At 43.5% G+C, this 17,387-nt stretch overlaps 2 protein-coding genes across 2 annotated transcripts in view; one reads left to right on the top strand and one right to left on the bottom strand.

The window, feature by feature from the left end:
• Positions 1-1,324: 1,324 nt before the first annotated feature.
• On the bottom strand, positions 1,325-9,562 carry LOC308301167 (tRNA-splicing endonuclease subunit Sen34-like; the record flags this gene model as incomplete). The annotated part of the gene is made up of 6 exons (XM_080745060.1): positions 1,325-1,527; positions 2,107-2,206; positions 3,560-3,732; positions 5,457-5,601; positions 7,998-8,308; positions 9,496-9,562. The coding sequence occupies 6 exons, from the start codon at positions 9,560-9,562 to the stop codon at positions 1,325-1,327; spliced, it is 999 nt and encodes a 332-aa protein (XP_080601186.1).
• A 5,224-nt stretch (positions 9,563-14,786) lies between these two features.
• Positions 14,787-17,387, top strand: part of gtf3c2 (general transcription factor IIIC, polypeptide 2, beta) — a gene marked incomplete at its 5' end in the record, with an annotated part of 59,238 nt that continues 56,637 nt past the window's right edge. Inside the window, 2 exons of the mRNA XM_080745059.1 lie at positions 14,787-14,823; positions 15,329-16,205. Coding sequence (XP_080601185.1) covers positions 14,787-14,823; positions 15,329-16,205 — 914 coding nt within the window. The remainder of the gene's footprint in view (positions 14,824-15,328; positions 16,206-17,387) is intronic.

Genomic DNA, 17,387 nt, shown 5'->3' with positions numbered 1-17,387 from the left:
AATGTTGACATTACAACGCAATACACCGTGGAAGACAACCTTTCGTCAGGGGGCTGGGCAATCTTTGTGTATACATGTACCCTGGATCCAACCTTGATTAAATTAAATGTGTAACGTGCATGTAATCCGTTATATGCAAAAAAATATAACAATCAAATAAACATTCCGCCAATTGTGTTATTTCTGAGCTCAGATGACAGTCCTAGTCTCCAGGGTTCCAATGAAAGTGATCAGGTAGTTTCTAGATATCATCCCAAAGAGACTCTCCGTGAAGGGAGCCGACAAGTCAGTCTGTTTGATGAAGGGAGTGTCAGACCATTCCACTCCACTGTAAGGAGCGTTAGACCATTCCACTCCACTGTAAAGGCCACTTTTAACCAAACAGATTCGTGGCCGAATCGGCGGCGGATAGCGGCGGAAAGCGTTGCCGAACGGGAGCTCATCGGTAGGTTTTCGGCAGCGGGTCGGGAACGCTATCGACCAGTATCGACGGAAAACTGGAAGACTGGACTTGCTCAGTTTTGTTGAGTCGCCCCTGGACGTCGGTGAATTGTAGCGAGTTGTAATGGACCATTAGTTTGCTACTGCTGCAGCAAAACTAAGCCTAAATAAGCCAGAGACATTTTCCCGTTGCACATTTTAACTAAATAGCATATTCACAATCTCAACTCTCAATTTCCTATACTAATCAACTCCAAGGCAACGCTAGTAACAGTGATGTGTGTTGTTTTGGTGTGAGAAGAAGAAAACACCGGACAGGAAGAATCTCTGCTTCTGCTCCCCGGTTGCCAGATTCTGTGAGTTAAACAAGCGACCAGGTCTATGAAAACAAAGCCTAAAGAAGCGTCCAGTTTCACCTATTGAGCTCTATTATATTAGCTATTTTCGAAAAGAATGTTGAAAGCAAGACCAAATAAGCAACTACAATTCAGAAACATGCCCAAACAAAAGTAACCCACAACTAGCAACATAGGAAAACAGGATCAAAGTCGCTTGTAACGAGCCGATATGGCAACACAGTGCGCATGCGCAAAACTGTACAGTAATTACAGTCGGCATACAGTCGGCTGGAAAATTCAATGTGCTTAGTTTTTTGCAGTTCTTTGCAGTCTGTGAACAGTTTGAACAAGTCTCCTGTAGTATTTTCGGTGTGGAGGCACCTTAAGGAGCGTTAGACCATTCCACTCCACTGTAAGGAGCGTCAGACCATTCCACTCCACTGTAAAGGAGGGTTAGACCATTCCACTCCACTGTAAGGAGCGTTAGACCATTCCACTCCACTGTAAAGGAGGTTTAGACCATTCCACTCCACTGTAAAGGAGGGTTAGACCATTCCACTCCACTGTAAGGAGGTGTACAGGACACGTCCCTTTCCGTCCACGTCCTCTGGACAGGGGGAACACAGCAGGACAGTCTTCTTCACGTTGGAACCAAGCCGAGCCACCGACAGAATGTCAAACAGGGACTGGGACTGGTCTAGCAGCAAGCACACTGCAATGAAATGAGCGTGGAATCGCAGCGGGTCACCTAATAGGACAGAACAAGAACACAGAGAATCATTGAATGAAAGATACCAAGTAAGTAAGATATGGTAACAATATTGTATTGTGACAATAATAGACACTTTCTAAATCATTTTCTAAAATAACAACTAGCTCTACAAGCTTGTAGATCGTTGTATTTTTGGCTAACAGGTGAAAAAGAAGGGAACCAAGATTCAAGTATAGACCCCTGGGGTACCCCGGTCAATGACATATATAATACTGTAGAGTTTAAGTGGTTAATAGCGACTTTAAGCTCGATGATTTTCAGGACGTCAACGCCAGGCGGACTACGGCTGCTATGACGTAATCGCCGTAGCGGTCAAAATGGTTAAGCAAAGCCTCGGCGGCGACGGGTTCCCACCCCTTTCACTGAACGCTTTGGTTCCCATGGCGACGCGTACATGCAGCAGACGGAGTAGGCGCTACGTGGGAAGGGACCTTCTGCCATAGTAGAGACGGCTGCAGCGACGGCAGGTTTATCTATCAAGCACGGATCATTTCCGGTTACCGCTGTCATCTGCCGTTGCGTTGCTTAAGGTCGCTATTATTAACCTCCACCCACCTGGATAGACCAGGAAGTCTCCTCCAAACTTCCCTGCAGACGTCAGGAAGAATCCTCGCCCTCTCAGATCTCTGAACACCTGGTAGCGAGTCTCAGATATCTGGAAGCACAAACTAAAGTTACAAAGTACACCTAGACACACAGACAACACACCTCACATACAGTGAACCCACAGAGATAGGTTCCATCACATTTGGAACCATTTCCGGACCCAGTTTATCACCCTGTCAGAGCTGGTAAGTGGACTTTACGTCTGCAGTGGTTCTTTCAAGGACCATATATAACCCCCCAGGAGCATAACTCTTACGGGTCCAATGGGTTCCATTTGTACACTCTCAGAATACAGACATGTAAGGGTCCATTTGGAAGCCCCTATAAGAATCATTAAAGGAGTAGTTCACCCCCAAAATGTCTTTTTTTTCTATTGATTACTCATGCCATGGAGAGTAGAGTTCAATAATATTTTTTGTTTTTTGTAACATTCCTAAGACAAAAATTTGATTCGAGTAAATTTATCCCCATTGATTCTGGACCCGTTTCGAAACAGGTCCCCATCCGGAACGAATGGGAGTAAATTTATTGTTATCACATTTTTGTCTTAGGAATGCGACAAAAAACTAAAAATATTATTGAACTCTAGTCTCCATGGCATGAGTAATCAATAGAAAAAAAGACATTTTGGGGGTGAACTACTCCTTTAAGGAATTGGACCGTTAAGAGGGTCTCGTTAAGGAACCAGAATCGTCAAAATCCCAAACGATTCCCAACATATACTGTACAATAAATACTACTAACATACTAACACATTACATACTGACACACATGTTACAGACAGCACAACAAACATACAGTGAACTAGCATACAGTTACTGTCGGGTGGAAACCAAACCTCTTTTCCAAAACTTCCAAAAATAGAACAAAATAGCAGATCTACAAACTCAAAACACTTCGCAACACATAATGACTCAGCAGATAAACCACTGTTCCTCAGCGTCAGGTCTGGGTAACTGGAACTAAATATTTTGAGATGTGGGTCCGTGGCCAAATAAATATTATCATTTTGGGGGTCCTTCACATGAAAACGTTTGAGAACCACTGACATAGTAGTCTCTCAAGAACAGACTAACTGAGCTCCAGTTAAGTGAAAAGGACCTTTTCTTTGACGATGGCTGGCCAGATTGCTGACATAGAAACATAGGTTTTTTTTTTTTAATCTTAGAAGGATTCAAAATACACTTATAGAATCAGGTCAAAATTCTAATTTTCACGATTTTTCAGAAATAGCAGATCTACAAGCTCGCAGCGCAGCACTCTGTGCCGCGTTGTGAGCTTGTATATCTGCTGTTTTTCAATAGTTAAAGCATAAAATAATGATACACTATAATGTGTACCCGTTCTAAATGGGTTAAGAATAAGTGGTATAAATGGACTGTGTATATTGATGGGGTCCTACCTGGTCCGAGGCAGGCCAACACATCTTGAGGTAGTCCCGGTCATCAGGCCAGTAGTCCAGACCAGCTCTGGCCGTGTTCAGCTGAACAGACATGGCTGAACGATCGAACTTGAAGCTCTGCTCTAAAGACCTCAGGCGTTCTTCCACAGACTGCCGACTTCCAGACCCTTCACCTGAAAACAACACAACACTGTGCATTATGCTTTATTATCATCAAAAGGATCACGAATGTTGATGAAATATCATAAACACATGCACACAATCTCAAGTAGCACAGTTCTTACTCAACCAAAAGATATTAACCACTTTAACCCCAGCATCCCTCGCCCACACCCTAGGTGGGGTTGGCGATAGGGCCTTTCTGTGTGGAGTTTGCATGTTCTCCCCGTGTCTCCTAGGGTAGATGCCCTCACAAAAACATGCAGTAGTCCTGGTTTCTATACTACCTCCCCCTTGCCAGCCAGGTGCTCCCCAATTCCCCTGGCGCGGCAGGGGGAGAGTGGAAACCAGGACTACAGGTTATGTAGTTGTCACTGGGTGAGAAAATGGGTTGCAAAAACCGTAGGATAAAAACTATTGAAAAAAAAAAAAGAAAAAAACAGCATCCCTATTCTGGGCATGTCATAATAAGTGAACCTTCAGCAAAGAACATCAGATCTACAAGCTTGACATACTGTGAGCTTGTGTAGAGACTTGCTGTGTAAAGCATGGGTCTTCAAAAGGGGTCCGGCACCCCAAGGGGGTTTTCAGAGTTTGAACTTTTTATCTTAATTACACTTGGAACCCTAGCATTCCTATCCTGGGGACAACATTCACTGAAATTAGCAGAGCTACAAGCTCACAATGCAAAGTGGGGTAAAAGAAAAGAGCAGACCAAGTAAAGAGCCAAAGGTCATGAATGAATGCCTTTTTAAGCGGTGGTAAACCGCTCCATAGAGTGGCTGTGCGTGTGTCTGTAGCCACTTTTTCCTCAGCATTTTGCCATAGCAATGTGTGTGTAGCCTGTACTTGTCATGTGAAGCTCAACCAATCCTAGACTTGTAGCCTGTACATCCTAGACTTATATCCTAGTCTGAAGACGTTATGCAAACACGACCACCGCTCACTTCACATTGGGTGTGATTTTTATTTAAAGATGTGTCATATGAGTACGAGTGTAAAAACAGCTAAACACAAATAGCAAATATAGCTACTCTTCAAGCTCACACAGCTCCGTAATGCATTGCAAATGTGTCTGACTGTGGGTTTTATCAATATTAAACCAATGAATTATTAACAAGAGCTTGTGTCTAAATAACTACACAGGATCCATTGGAACAAAGGGAACACTGGTTATTCGTTGTTACTTTTCCTATAAAGTAACAGTTTTGTTCACTGTTTCTACCTTGACCAAACAATATGCATTTAATGTTCTTTCATCTTAGCACACAGGGACGTGCAGAGAAGGCAGGGGCTCACATTTCTGAAAGGGCACTTTTGGTGAAAACATCGAAAATAGCCGATCTCCAAGCTGACAACGTGTCGCGCTGCGACGTGTTGTGAGCTTGGAGGTCGGCTATTTTCGATGCTTGATGCCACACCAAACTAAGCATAATCAAGTCAATACTGGAGATGTGACGTGCAGCATGGGTTTCTACACAGAGAGGGCAATTCTTTCAACATAAGATAATGCATTCAAGTTCAGGAGAGTTTGGATGCTGCCTTCAGGTATGGCATGGAAAGAGGGGCATTTGCATTTCTTTCACCATAGTAAAAACTGCATTCATGGTCTGGAGAAGGCACTTCTTACAGACAAATAAAGGGCAGGGGCTCAATCCCCATTTGATGTTTATGTGTGCACGTGCCTGTTAGCACAGAGAATCCCACAGCATGTTGTCTGTCTGTCTGTCTGTCTCACCTTGCTGTCTGTCTTTCAGAGCGGTGAGGAGAGCCTTCTTCCTGTCCTCCAGGGCCAGAATGCTCTGCTCCTCATAACTCCTCTCCTGCTGCTCCTCATACTGCTCTGCTGATCTCCTCCTCTTCACCTCCTCTTCCTCACCTCCCTGCACAAAACACCAACCAGCGTCTCTTTAACCCATTTAAGCCTAGAATTATTGAATGCTTTATAAACTATTGAAAAATAGCAGATATACAAGCTCACCGCGCCGCGCTGCGAGCTTGTAGATCTGCTATTTCTTTGAAAAGTTGTGAAAATGTGTGCAAATCTTTGAATATATGTATTTTTAAGCGAACATTTGTAACTAAAATTTTGCTCCTGGGGGGGTCCCTGGAACTTAATATTTTGAGATGGGGGTGTGTGGCCAAATACATATCATCTTCGGGGTCCTTGACATGAAAACGTTTGAGCACCACTGACATAGAAACATCTTGCACACATTTTTCACGATTTTTAAAAAATAGCAGATCTACAAGTATATAGATCTACTTGTATATCAGCTATTTTTCAATAGTTAACATTCATGGGGGGCCAACAGTGAATCCTTGTACCCAGGGCCCAGAGTTTGGTGTGACGCCCCCGCCTCCCTGCACAAAACACCAACCAGCGTCTGTTTAAATGATTTGTGGTGGAGGGCTCAGAGTGCTCCCACTAAAAGTAGAGTAGGCTTTTAACTCACTGCAGCCGTCTTTGTTTTGTTGAGTAGCGAAACAATGTATGTTTTTACTACAGGCGAGAGGGTGCGCACCCTTTCCTGCTGGTGCAAAGGATCATCGGTGACATAGTAATGCTAGGGAACTCCTTCTAACACTATGGGCCATATGAGCATTTAGCTCTGGTCCTCTGACAGGCTGCTGGCTAAAAGACTAGACCAGGATTTCTCAACTTCAGTCAATATAAAATTCACAACTCACCAAACCAAAGGTAGTTTGTAACATACATTATTTCTGTCAAGAAATAAAACGCACCCGCCTCGAGCCATCCAGCGGCCACCGCAGACACAACCCGGAAATAAGCGGCGGTCGAGTTGGATGCGTTTTATTTCATGACAAAAATAATGTATTTTACAGAGTGGGTGGGGTGCTGAGAGGTTTCCCACCGCGGAGAATAGACTTTCAACAACGCAAAACTACCTTTGGTTTGGTGAGTAGCGAAGTAGTTTAGTTTATTTTCACTGAAGTTGAGCCCTCGTAGGGGAAGAGAAATCCTGGTCTAGTCTTTTAGCCAGCAGTCTGTCAGAGTGTCAGTGCAGCTGATGCTCTGGACCAGAGCTACAGAGCAATGTTCCTCCTGGTATGTGAGGTCTTGGTAGAATATAAAACAAGCAGTACTAGAGGTTCTGGTTGGAAATCAAACCAGCAGTACTAGAGGTTCTGGTTGGATATCAAACCAGCAGTACTAGAGGTTCTGGTTGGATATAAAACCAGCAGTACTAGAGGTTCTGGTTGGATATCAAACCAGCAGTACTAGAGGTTCTGGTTGGATATAAAACCAGCAGTACTAGAGGTTCTGGTTGGATATAAAACCAGCAGTACTAGAGGTCCTGGTAGGATATATAAAACCAGCAGTACTAGAGGTTCTGGTTGGATATCAAACCAGCAGTACTAGAGGTTCTGGTTGGATATAAAACCAGCAGTACTAGAGGTTCTGGTTGGATATAAAACCAGCAGTACTAGAGGTCCTGGTAGGATATATAAAACCAGCAGTACTAGAGGTCCTGGTAGGATATATAAAACGAGCAGTACTAGAGGTCCTGGTAGGATAAAACCAGCAGTACTAGAGGTCCTGGTAGGATAAAACCAGCAGTACTAGAGGTCCTGGTAGGATAAAACCAGCAGTACTAGAGGTCCTGACTGGTAAGATAAAACCAGCAGCAGTGTTGGGGTTAGAACCAAAGTTTTAACCCATTTAGGCCTAGAATTATTGAATGCTTTAACCAGTGAAAAATAGCAGATATACAAGCTCACAGCGCGGCACCGAGTGCCGCGCTGCAAGCTTGTAGATCTGCTAAAAAGTCGGGAAAATGTGTGCAAATCTTTGAATATATGTATTTTCAAAGCGAACGTTTGTAACTCAAATTTTGCTTCTGGGGGGTCCCTGGAACTAGATATTTTGAGATGGGGGTCCGTGGCCAAATAATAAATATCAGTTTGGGGGTCCTTCACATGAAAAGGTTTGAGAACCACTGACACAGTAGTCTCTCAAGAACAGACTAACTGAGCTCCAGTTGAGTGAAAAGGACCTTTTCTTTGACGATGGCTGGCCAGATTGCTGACACAGAAACACAGGTTTTTTTTTTCAAAAAACTTTAGAAGGATTCAAAAGACAGTTATAGAATCGGGTCAAAATTCTAATTTTCACAATTCTTCAAAAATAGAAGATCTACAAGCTCGCAGCGCGGCACTCGGTGCCGCGCTGTGAGCTTGTATATCTGCTATTTTTCAATAGTTGAAGCATAAAATAATGATACACCATAATCTGTACCCGTTAATTAATACAAACCTGGCGTCCAGTGGGGAGCGCTACAGCTCTGCCCATCTCCCCCAGCAGACGAGCCTCCTGGTGCTGCAGCAGCAGGGGCCTCCCCAGGCGGCCGTTCTGGCGGGGCTGGCGGGGCAGAGAGCCCACCAGAGTCCCCACCACGCCCAGGCCACGGACCACCTTCAGGTCAGCAGCACCAAACACAAGAGGGGTGGAGTCACACAGACTGACCCCCACCACAGAGGAGCCCCCCTTCTCCTCCTCCTCCTCATCGTTGTCTTCTTCAGCTCCTTTCACCTCCTCTACTGCTCCTTCCTGACACTGGTTCCAGTCTGTCAGTGGAGGAAAGTAACTCATTACATTTACTTAAAGGGGAAGACCACTCATTTTCAATATTGAACTATGTCATTAATATAACTTAGAGGAGTCGTGTGGAAATAGAAAAAAAGTTCCCCCCCTTCTGTGTTGCCTAGAACTGGAGGATTGATTTTGGGGTTTGTATTGTAAAGTACAACTTGATGACATCACACCGTTGTACATTGAAATTTTGGGGTATTTGTACTTTACTTGAGTAATTCCAATTTCCAGTACTTTCACTTCTACTCCACTACATATCGGATCCAAATATACTCCACTACATTTATTTGAACATGTTAGTTACTAGTTACTTTGTAGATTGATTATTACACCACTTCAACTCTATATACATTTCGGCCATTTGAAAATAGCAGATCTACAAGCTCACAATGTGTCTTCATGCGAAGTATTGTGAGTTTGTAGATCTGCTATTTTCAAAGGATTTTTATACATTTGAAAACTTGAAATGGGACATTGTGCACAGAGTGCTTTCTACTTTTGGTACTTTAAGTACATTTTGATGCCAATACTTTTACTCAAATAAGATTCTACAATGCAGACAGTATATTGATAGTTGTACTTACTTAAAAGGGAGAACCACCCATTTTCAACATTGAACTATGTTGATTGATTGATTGATTGATTGATTGATTGAAGACTTTATTAGGAGTTTGCATAGGAAAAGGTACAGTTTCATGACGGTACAGTTCACTGGTACAAGGTCTACTAAAAGGAGATCCATGAAAAGACTAAGCTTATTTCCACAGAAAACCATTAAAGTATCTCATATAACATTGAATGACAGATGAATAGAACACAGTACTATGCAGTAGATATAATAGTCAGTAAAACAACAAAAAAATGAAAGAACAAAATACAGTAAGTCAATACAAACAGTAAGTATATACAAAGAAGGGGCAGGGGAGGGTGGGGCTGGGCTGGGCTGGGCTAGGTTTGTTTGAAGGGGCAGGGGAGGGGAATTAATGTCATTAATTAATATACCTTTGAGTTGTTATGTGGAAATAAGAAACAAGTCAACACAGAAGGAGGGGGACTTTTTTCTTAATTCCACATAAAAACTTCAAGGGTATATTAATGGCATAGTTCAATGTTGAAAATGGGTGGTTCAACCCAAGAAATGTGAGTAGCCTACTTTTCCCACCAGTGCAGTGTGTTGTTGTGGTCTTCTCAATCTCATCAGACCCTCCTGGTCCTCCTGGTCGCTCCATGGTCAAGGTTTATCCACACGTGGGTTCATCATTCATTCAGAAACATGTGTTCTTCTATTGCCAGATACCAAACAATGAACACAGAGAGAGTAAAACTAGTTTTATCCTAAAGAAAAACACTAAAATGAGATCCACGCTGGTGTTCAGAGTGAATGAAACACTCGTGTAACACATTTGGTTAGACCAGGTTCACGGCTGTGCCCGAAAGGGCGGAGTTAAATGGTTTTAAACGGCGTTTAAAGACCTCACCGCACGTCCGGGCTGTCCGGGAGTTATGTCACACGCGCACCCAAAACAAACAGCACTTCCGCGTGTGACCGTCCAATAGAAATGTAGATGACAATAAGTCAAGCTTGCAAGAAAATAAATACATTTACAAGTTAAAACAACGCTGTGAGCTTGTAGATCTGTTCTTGGCAAAGTGATGCCATCGTGACCAAATTTATGCTAAACGAAGAAAAGCGCTGTTAATTTTCGTTCTTTTGCAGAATAATGGTACGTCCCAAGTGTAGTCCGCCAACACTAGGTGGCGGTAACACGCACACGCACATCTAAAATACATAACACAATAAAGAAGAAGAATAGAGATGGGATTTATGGCTCTTTGAAGTGAGCCGGTGGGATCCGTTCCTTTCAAAGAGCCGTTCAAAAGACTGGCTCATTTTAATTTGTTACTTGAATATAATTACAAATCACTTAAAATTGATTACATTTCGGCCATATGCTTTTCCACCATTTGAAAATAGCCAATCTACAAGCTCACAATTTGCGTCGCGAATTGCGATGCATTGTGAGCTTGTAGATCTGCTATTTTCAAATGTTTTTTTTTCTACATTTTATGGAAATTGTGAGTAGCCTAATTAAGTTTCTACTATTGGTACTTTAACTTAAGTACATTTTGATACCAATACTTTTGTGCTTTTACTCGAGTACATTTTAATTCCGAACTTCTACAGCAGAGTAGGCCTACCGGTATTTCCACATTGCAGCATCGATACTTTTACATAAGTAAAGTAAGAATTTGAGTAGCTCCTGACCCCTCTTTGTATTTACTACTATGTTTTTTTTTTTTTTATTAATTTTTCCTGACTATATCTAGGCCTACTGCATAGTTGCGACCGTCAGGGAGCAGTTTACTATGAAAACCTCCACCGGCCGTCCGTCCGTCGGTCGGTCCGTCGGTCGGTCGGTCGGTCGGTCACACGTCACACGTCACACCTTTGCCCTGCTCATATCTCCGCATCAGTATATAGGGCTTGTTTGTTTATTGTATGACATCACGCCACATCATCAGCTGTGGACTCTGTGATGTCATCGTATCGCATCAGTATATAGGGCTTGTTTGTTTATTGTATGACATCACGCCACATCATCAGCTGTGGACTCTGTGATGTCATCGTATCTCCATATATGGCCATCTCCGTATATGGAGATATAAGTCGTCCATGCCCAAGTATGGGCTGGTGAGGTCAGACTTTGTGTGATGCGTAGGTTATCTCCATATATGGAGATTCAACATTCCAGGCAATGCTCTCTTCCCTGGTGAGAATTGCCCCTTTATATAGGGCTTGTTTGTGTATTGTATGACATCACGCCACATCATCAGCTGTGGACTCTGTGATGTCATCGTATCTCCATATATGGCCATCTCCGTATATGGAGATATAAGTCGTCCATGCCCAAGTATGGGCTGGTGAGGTCAGACTTTGTGTGATGCGTAGGTTATCTCCATATATGGAGATTCAACATTCCAGGTGTAACTATGGCTACCCGTATGACGTGAGAGGTGGAGGTTGTGATATTTGTGGAGACTTATCTCCCGATTAGGGAGTCTTACTGGTAGTGTTCTATCGTCTGTCATTCAGTGTTATATGAGATACTTTAATGGTTTCCTATGGAAATAAGCGTAGTCTTTTCTTCTAGGATCTCCTTTTAGACCTTGGACCAGTGAACTGTACCGTCATGAAACTGTGCTTTTTCCTATGCAAACTTCTAATAAAGTCTTCAATCAATCAATCAATCAATCAATCAATCAATCAAGACAATCAATCAAATACTTTTTTCCACCACTGTGTTCATTAGTAAGGAACGGCTCCCTGCTGCGAACCGGATCCCATCGTTCATTTCAAAAGAGCCGTTCAAAAGACTCGACTCGTTCGCGAACGTCCCACCTCCACACAGAAACATACAAATGCTTCTTCCTCCAGATTTTCATAAAGTTGCAGGATGAGTGATGACTAAAGTGGATTTCTATGAAACCAACAGCATGCGGATTCAAAGCGGCGCACGCTGCTCATAGAGGTGCAACATCTGTGAGTTTATCACCGTTAAATACATCCAGGTGAGACTTTTATTTCTCTCTTGCAGCAGCATGGGTATGTATGGAGCAGTACAGTACCCAATGCTAGCCTTACATTAAGAGACTCCTGCCGAGACTTCCACATTGCCGTCGCCCCAACGTCTCGGCAAGAGTCTCTTAATGTAAGGCCAACGCAATGCTAATGCACACACTGTTGAAACTGCAGGAGCAAGGGGTGAAGTTAAGTGAACTTAACGGTATTTATCTGGGTAGGTGGATTGTATTTTGCCTAGAAACTGAGGTATACTTATTAATACTTTGTGTTGGCTTGTGCTGCATGTTGGGGGATTCGAGCCCTTGCAACTTGCAGCCTGGAGACCTTTAAAGAACCGACCGAGGTCTTCCACCTTGCGCCACCGGGACAGCACGGCGGTTGACCACTTTAAACCTGGCCAACTAACTCATATTTGTTTTAATTTTTCATAAACTGGCTGCCAACCAACGTGATTGCTAATAGGTTGCCAGCGTTGCTATCAACGTAACGTTTAGCAGAGTCAGACAGTGAGGCAGTTCGCCTCCAACCGGGAGTCGAACCTCAGCCCCCCACTCAGCAGACAAGGCAAGCAACCCGCAACACCAAGAAAACTAGCTCACTTGGCATAGCGAGTAACGGCCATATCTCTTGCAGGGTCGTTACTTACACTATCATCAGAGCAGTCAAGCTAACATTGTATGACACACACACACACAAAGACTGTACAAGAGCGTATTGTAACATTTCGATGACCATGGGCATGGTGGATAGATGAGATCTATCATAGATCTCACTGCCTATAATAGTGTTCCAATTACAAACTGGCACTGCATACATCATGTAGTGGACAGCAGTAGAAAGTCTGTACAGTTGGTTCTCTGGTTCGACCCCGGTTCGATCCCCCATGTGTGTGAAAACTCATTAAAACTACTCTAGCGCCATCTGGCGATCATGTTGATTGTTGAAGTTTCAAAGTCTTGGAAGCAGAATTATGAATTATGAATGAATTTGAAATGTTTTCCCTTTTTTCCCCTCCTGACTATATCTACTGCATAGTACTGTGTTCTATTCGTCTGTCATTCAATGTTATATGAGATACTTCAATGGTTTCCTATGGAAATAAGCTTAGTCTTTTCTAGGATCTCCTTTTAGTAGACCTTGTACCAGTGAACTGTACCGTCATGAAACTGTACTTCTTCCTATGCAAACTTCTAATAAAGTCTTCAATCAATCAATGTGAGCTGTATGGTCAAGCTAGCCACGTTGTTATGAACTCAAGTTTACTCAGCTCACATGCAGCACAAATGAAATGTGGTTTGTTAAATTGTTCAAAATGATCTCTGTGCCTCCTTCCAGCTTGGCAGAAGACATAGTCTGTAGATGTTGATATGAGAGTGACAAGTCTTCTTCAGTCATTGGAGCTGGCACGGGTGGCTGAAATAATTCAGCCAATTACAAAATAACAAGTAATATGGAGGTACGTTTCTTCAGTGATCATATTTTGCAATCACATATTTAATAGCATACACTTATAATATATAATGTCACATACATACTTTTATATGCTCTATAATATTATATATTTTACAGCAGGGACGTGCTGGGCCCCTGATTCAGTCCGGGAAAAAGAGTTGGAGAGGCCCTCATTGCGCGCTATGGAGAGATATCTCTCTCTATAGCGCTGCTGCTACTCAAAGATTTGCCATTTCAGATCATGACAAGTGACAAGCCAGTGGGCCAATTACTGTACATGAGTAAAATTTCGTCGTTGCCGGGTGGAAACCTTGTAGGCCTATGTCCAAAACCGTTTGTTTCGTATTTATCTTTTTAAAAATGATTTAAACTACTGAAAACAGCCGATCTACAGTTGTAGATCGGCTGTTTTCACTACTTTTGTGCGACAGCCTTGTATGATGAAGCAGGGCTTTTGCTTTGTGAAAAATTTACAAATTTGAAACTTGGATATACAAGGTTTCTGCCCGACAGTGACGATTTACTTTGTTGGCCGCCCAGCCCCCAAAATGGAACGAAGGCCGACATTTTATTTAATTTTATTTCCTAATGGCCGGCCGGGAATGAACCAGCCGTTCGGGGGGTTGTCCCGCTTTTCCCAATGGCCAGCACGTCCCTGTTTTACAGACCGGTGAATGTATGTTGAAGTGCATAACATGTGTATTTTTGTTGTTGTCTGACTGCAGCAGTCTCCCCAGGCAGAGAATGACAGTGTTCTCACACCCAGGGATGTTAATACCACAACACAAGCAGCAAGCAGTGAACATCCTTTGGCAAGCACATCAGCACAAGGTACTGTATGACGTCCGAGTGATATTGTTAGGCACGTGCACGCATAGACATGAGTGAGCACCTGCCCTTTTAACAGTCTGTAAAAAAGTGCCCTCTCCAGACCATGAATGCAGTTTTTACTATGGTGAAAGAAATGCAAATGTCCCTCTTTCCATGCCATACCTGAAGGCAGCATTCAAGAGAATTGCCTTGTCCAAACTCTCCTGAACTTGAATGCAGCCTCTTATGTTGAAAGAATTGCCCTCTCTGTGTAGAAATTCATGCTTTACCTCACATCTCCAGTATTGCCTTTTTTATGCTCAGTTTTGTGTGGTATCAAGTACTGAAAATAGCCGACCTAACATTCCCTGCACGTCCCTGGATATTGTAATAATAATATGCCTTTGCTGTCACCTTCCGTGTGCCCTATTAATGGCAGCCACAAATTCTGTGCACATGCACATTTACAGTAGCAAATACTGCAACATCTGTTTGTCTGGGGCTAATATTGCATGTCCTGGTAGTCAATGGTGATCAATTTGGGCTGAAATAGTTATCACTGAAAACAATACAAATGATCATGCACCGTCTTTTAATGTATTTCTATCATGAAAGAGCCATCTACTAAAGGCTTTCACCAGAAGAGTGTTGTGGCTTTTCTCTTTGTTGTACCTTTTGGGTCCCCAACCAATCAGCCCCCTTATTACACTCTTTCTGGACTTCTGAGCACTCCAGACCTTTTCTTTTTTCACTGATTTCATAGATGACTGACATCATACTATACTAGCTTCAAGTTCATCCCTGCATCCTTTCATATACAGTACATTTTCTATGGGGCTGTTAAGTCTGACATCATTTTGTAGGCAGAGGAGAACTTTTGGGGGCAAAAGGCCCTAGCGCCCGTGAATCTTTTTACTATTTTTACTATTTACAATTTTTTCTTCTCTTTGTTGTTGAAAGGAAAGTGGTAGAATTATACTTTAGTCGTTATTTTTGTCTCGGATCTGTTGAAATAGCGAGGGACAGATATTGATAATAAATCAGCTTGGAGGTCTGACTACAAAATGATGTCACAGCTTAAAAAGCCCCATTAGGAGAGTGAAAGCACCTCAAAACGACTTTGAATAATTCTTGACGTTGTCCCTCACAGGGGGAGATGGGCCGGTCGAACAGCACTCCCTCACAGGGGGAGATGGGCCGGTCGAACAGCACTCCCTCACAGGGGGAGATGGGCCGGTCGAACAGCACACCTTCACAGGGGGAGATGGGCCGGTGGAACAGCACCTCACAGGGGGAGATGGGCCGGTCGAACAGCACCTCACAGGGGGAGATGGGCCGGTCGAACAGCACTCCCTCACAGGGGGAGATGGGCCGGTCGAACAGCACTCCCTCACAGGGGGAGATGGGCCGGTCGAACAGCACTCCCTCACAGGGGGAGATGGGCCGGTCGAACAGCACCTCACAGGTGGAGATGGGCCGGTCGAACAGCACTCAGACCTGAGCTCCAGAGGGAGAGCACGGAAGAGGAACCCCAAATTTATGGACTATGAAACCGACCTGGATCTTAACGAGGAAAACCCCAAACAACAGAGAAAATCCCCCGCCAGGAAAAGCCCAAATAAGGGGAAAGCCACCCAGAAGCGGGGCAGAGGGCGTAAGAGCTCCGTCAAACCAATTGAGGATGGGGACCAGGAAACTAGTGAAAAACAGACGGTGGAATCTACTGAAGAACCTCCTAAAAAGACCCCAGCGGGAAAGAGGACTCGAGCTAAAAGGAGGTCTGCTAAGAAAACCAAAAAGACGGCCAAGGCAGTAGAAGAGGTCCCATCCACGACGGTGGGCGCCCAAACGTTAGCGAAGCAGCCGCCCAAACCAAGAGGAAGGAAGCGAGTGACGAAGCAGGAGGTTCAGGACGTGGGTCCGGCCGAAACCCTGGCAGATCAGGAGAGATCCACCAGCCTGCCTGAGGAGGAGCCGGAGGAGAGTGTGCCCCCTGGTGGCCGTCCCAGGAGAAGTGCCGCTAAAGCGTAGGTCACATCTACAGTTGTCTGACACTTAACATCCTCCTCACTCAAATATCATGGCTGTGATTTATATGGCCAATGGCTACCTGTGAAAGTTGAGTAGAACGTGGAATTTATTGCAGATTTATCCGCGATTTGCGGATTTCTCTGCAATTTGTGGATTTCTCTGCCGTCCGCGGAATAACAGTAAAACCTGACATTATATCAGTTGTTACTCCTATTATAAAACGTAGGGATGCCCCGATCACGTTTTTTTTGCTCCCGATCCGATACCGATCAAATATTATTGCTTCCGATTCGATCCCGATCTTTCCCGATCCGATCATTTGGTAAGGCATTAAGAAAAAAAAAAATCTATTAATTCTATCACTTAGTGCAGCACTGAATCAACAAATTAAAAACAAAGCTTATGAGTAGTGTATAGTGATATAGGCCTACTAGTGCAGTGTTTCTCAAGCATTGTGCAGCGGACCTTTGGTGTGGCCTTTGAAATTTGGCAGTGAAGTCACGATTTAAGGACTTTTTTTTACCTAAAAAAATAAAATAAGATAGACCATTACAGCATCAAAAATAATCAACAAACTATATAAAAACTGGTAAAGCATTGGCCATTTTTAAAGTTGAAACAAAATAAGTTAAGAACCAATTAACCAGTCTGCTTGAAAAGTATGCATCTGTAGCAGCTAGTTGACAGTGCAGAGAGACATAATTGCCTTCCTTTGATCCATTAACAAGGGGCCGTTACTACTTATTGGCATCAGCTGCCAGCTGGACACAGAGTCTGACACAATCACCTCCCCTCTGCAGGGCTCTGTCTGTCTCATTTCTCCAAAAGCCCTTGAATATGATTGAAAATGATTAAGGATTACTGTGATTATGGTAAGCTTACATTTCATATCGCATTCACCTTACCTGTAACTTTCACTACTCCCAGAAAATATTTTTTTCGATATTTTTTTCCCGATTTCCGATCTTATAAAAATTACCATATCGGCGGCCGATCCGATCACGTGATCGGGATCGCACGTGATCGGGATCGGGCAACACTAATAAAACGATTTGTAGCCTGCATGGTGAGACCACCTCATAGGACTTTGCTTCACAGGGCCCTGGGGGAATAGTTTGACTGACCGACGCTGGATGGTCCCACATTCCTACATGAAACTGTGTCCTGACATACAGTAG

Source organism: Nannobrachium achirus (assembly GCF_963921795.1).
Source record: "Nannobrachium achirus genome assembly, chromosome: 16".
NCBI classification, from domain to species: Eukaryota; Metazoa; Chordata; class Actinopteri; order Myctophiformes; family Myctophidae; genus Nannobrachium; species Nannobrachium achirus.
Note: the sequence above shows the minus strand (reverse complement) of the source record. Positions and strands in the feature narration are given on the sequence as shown.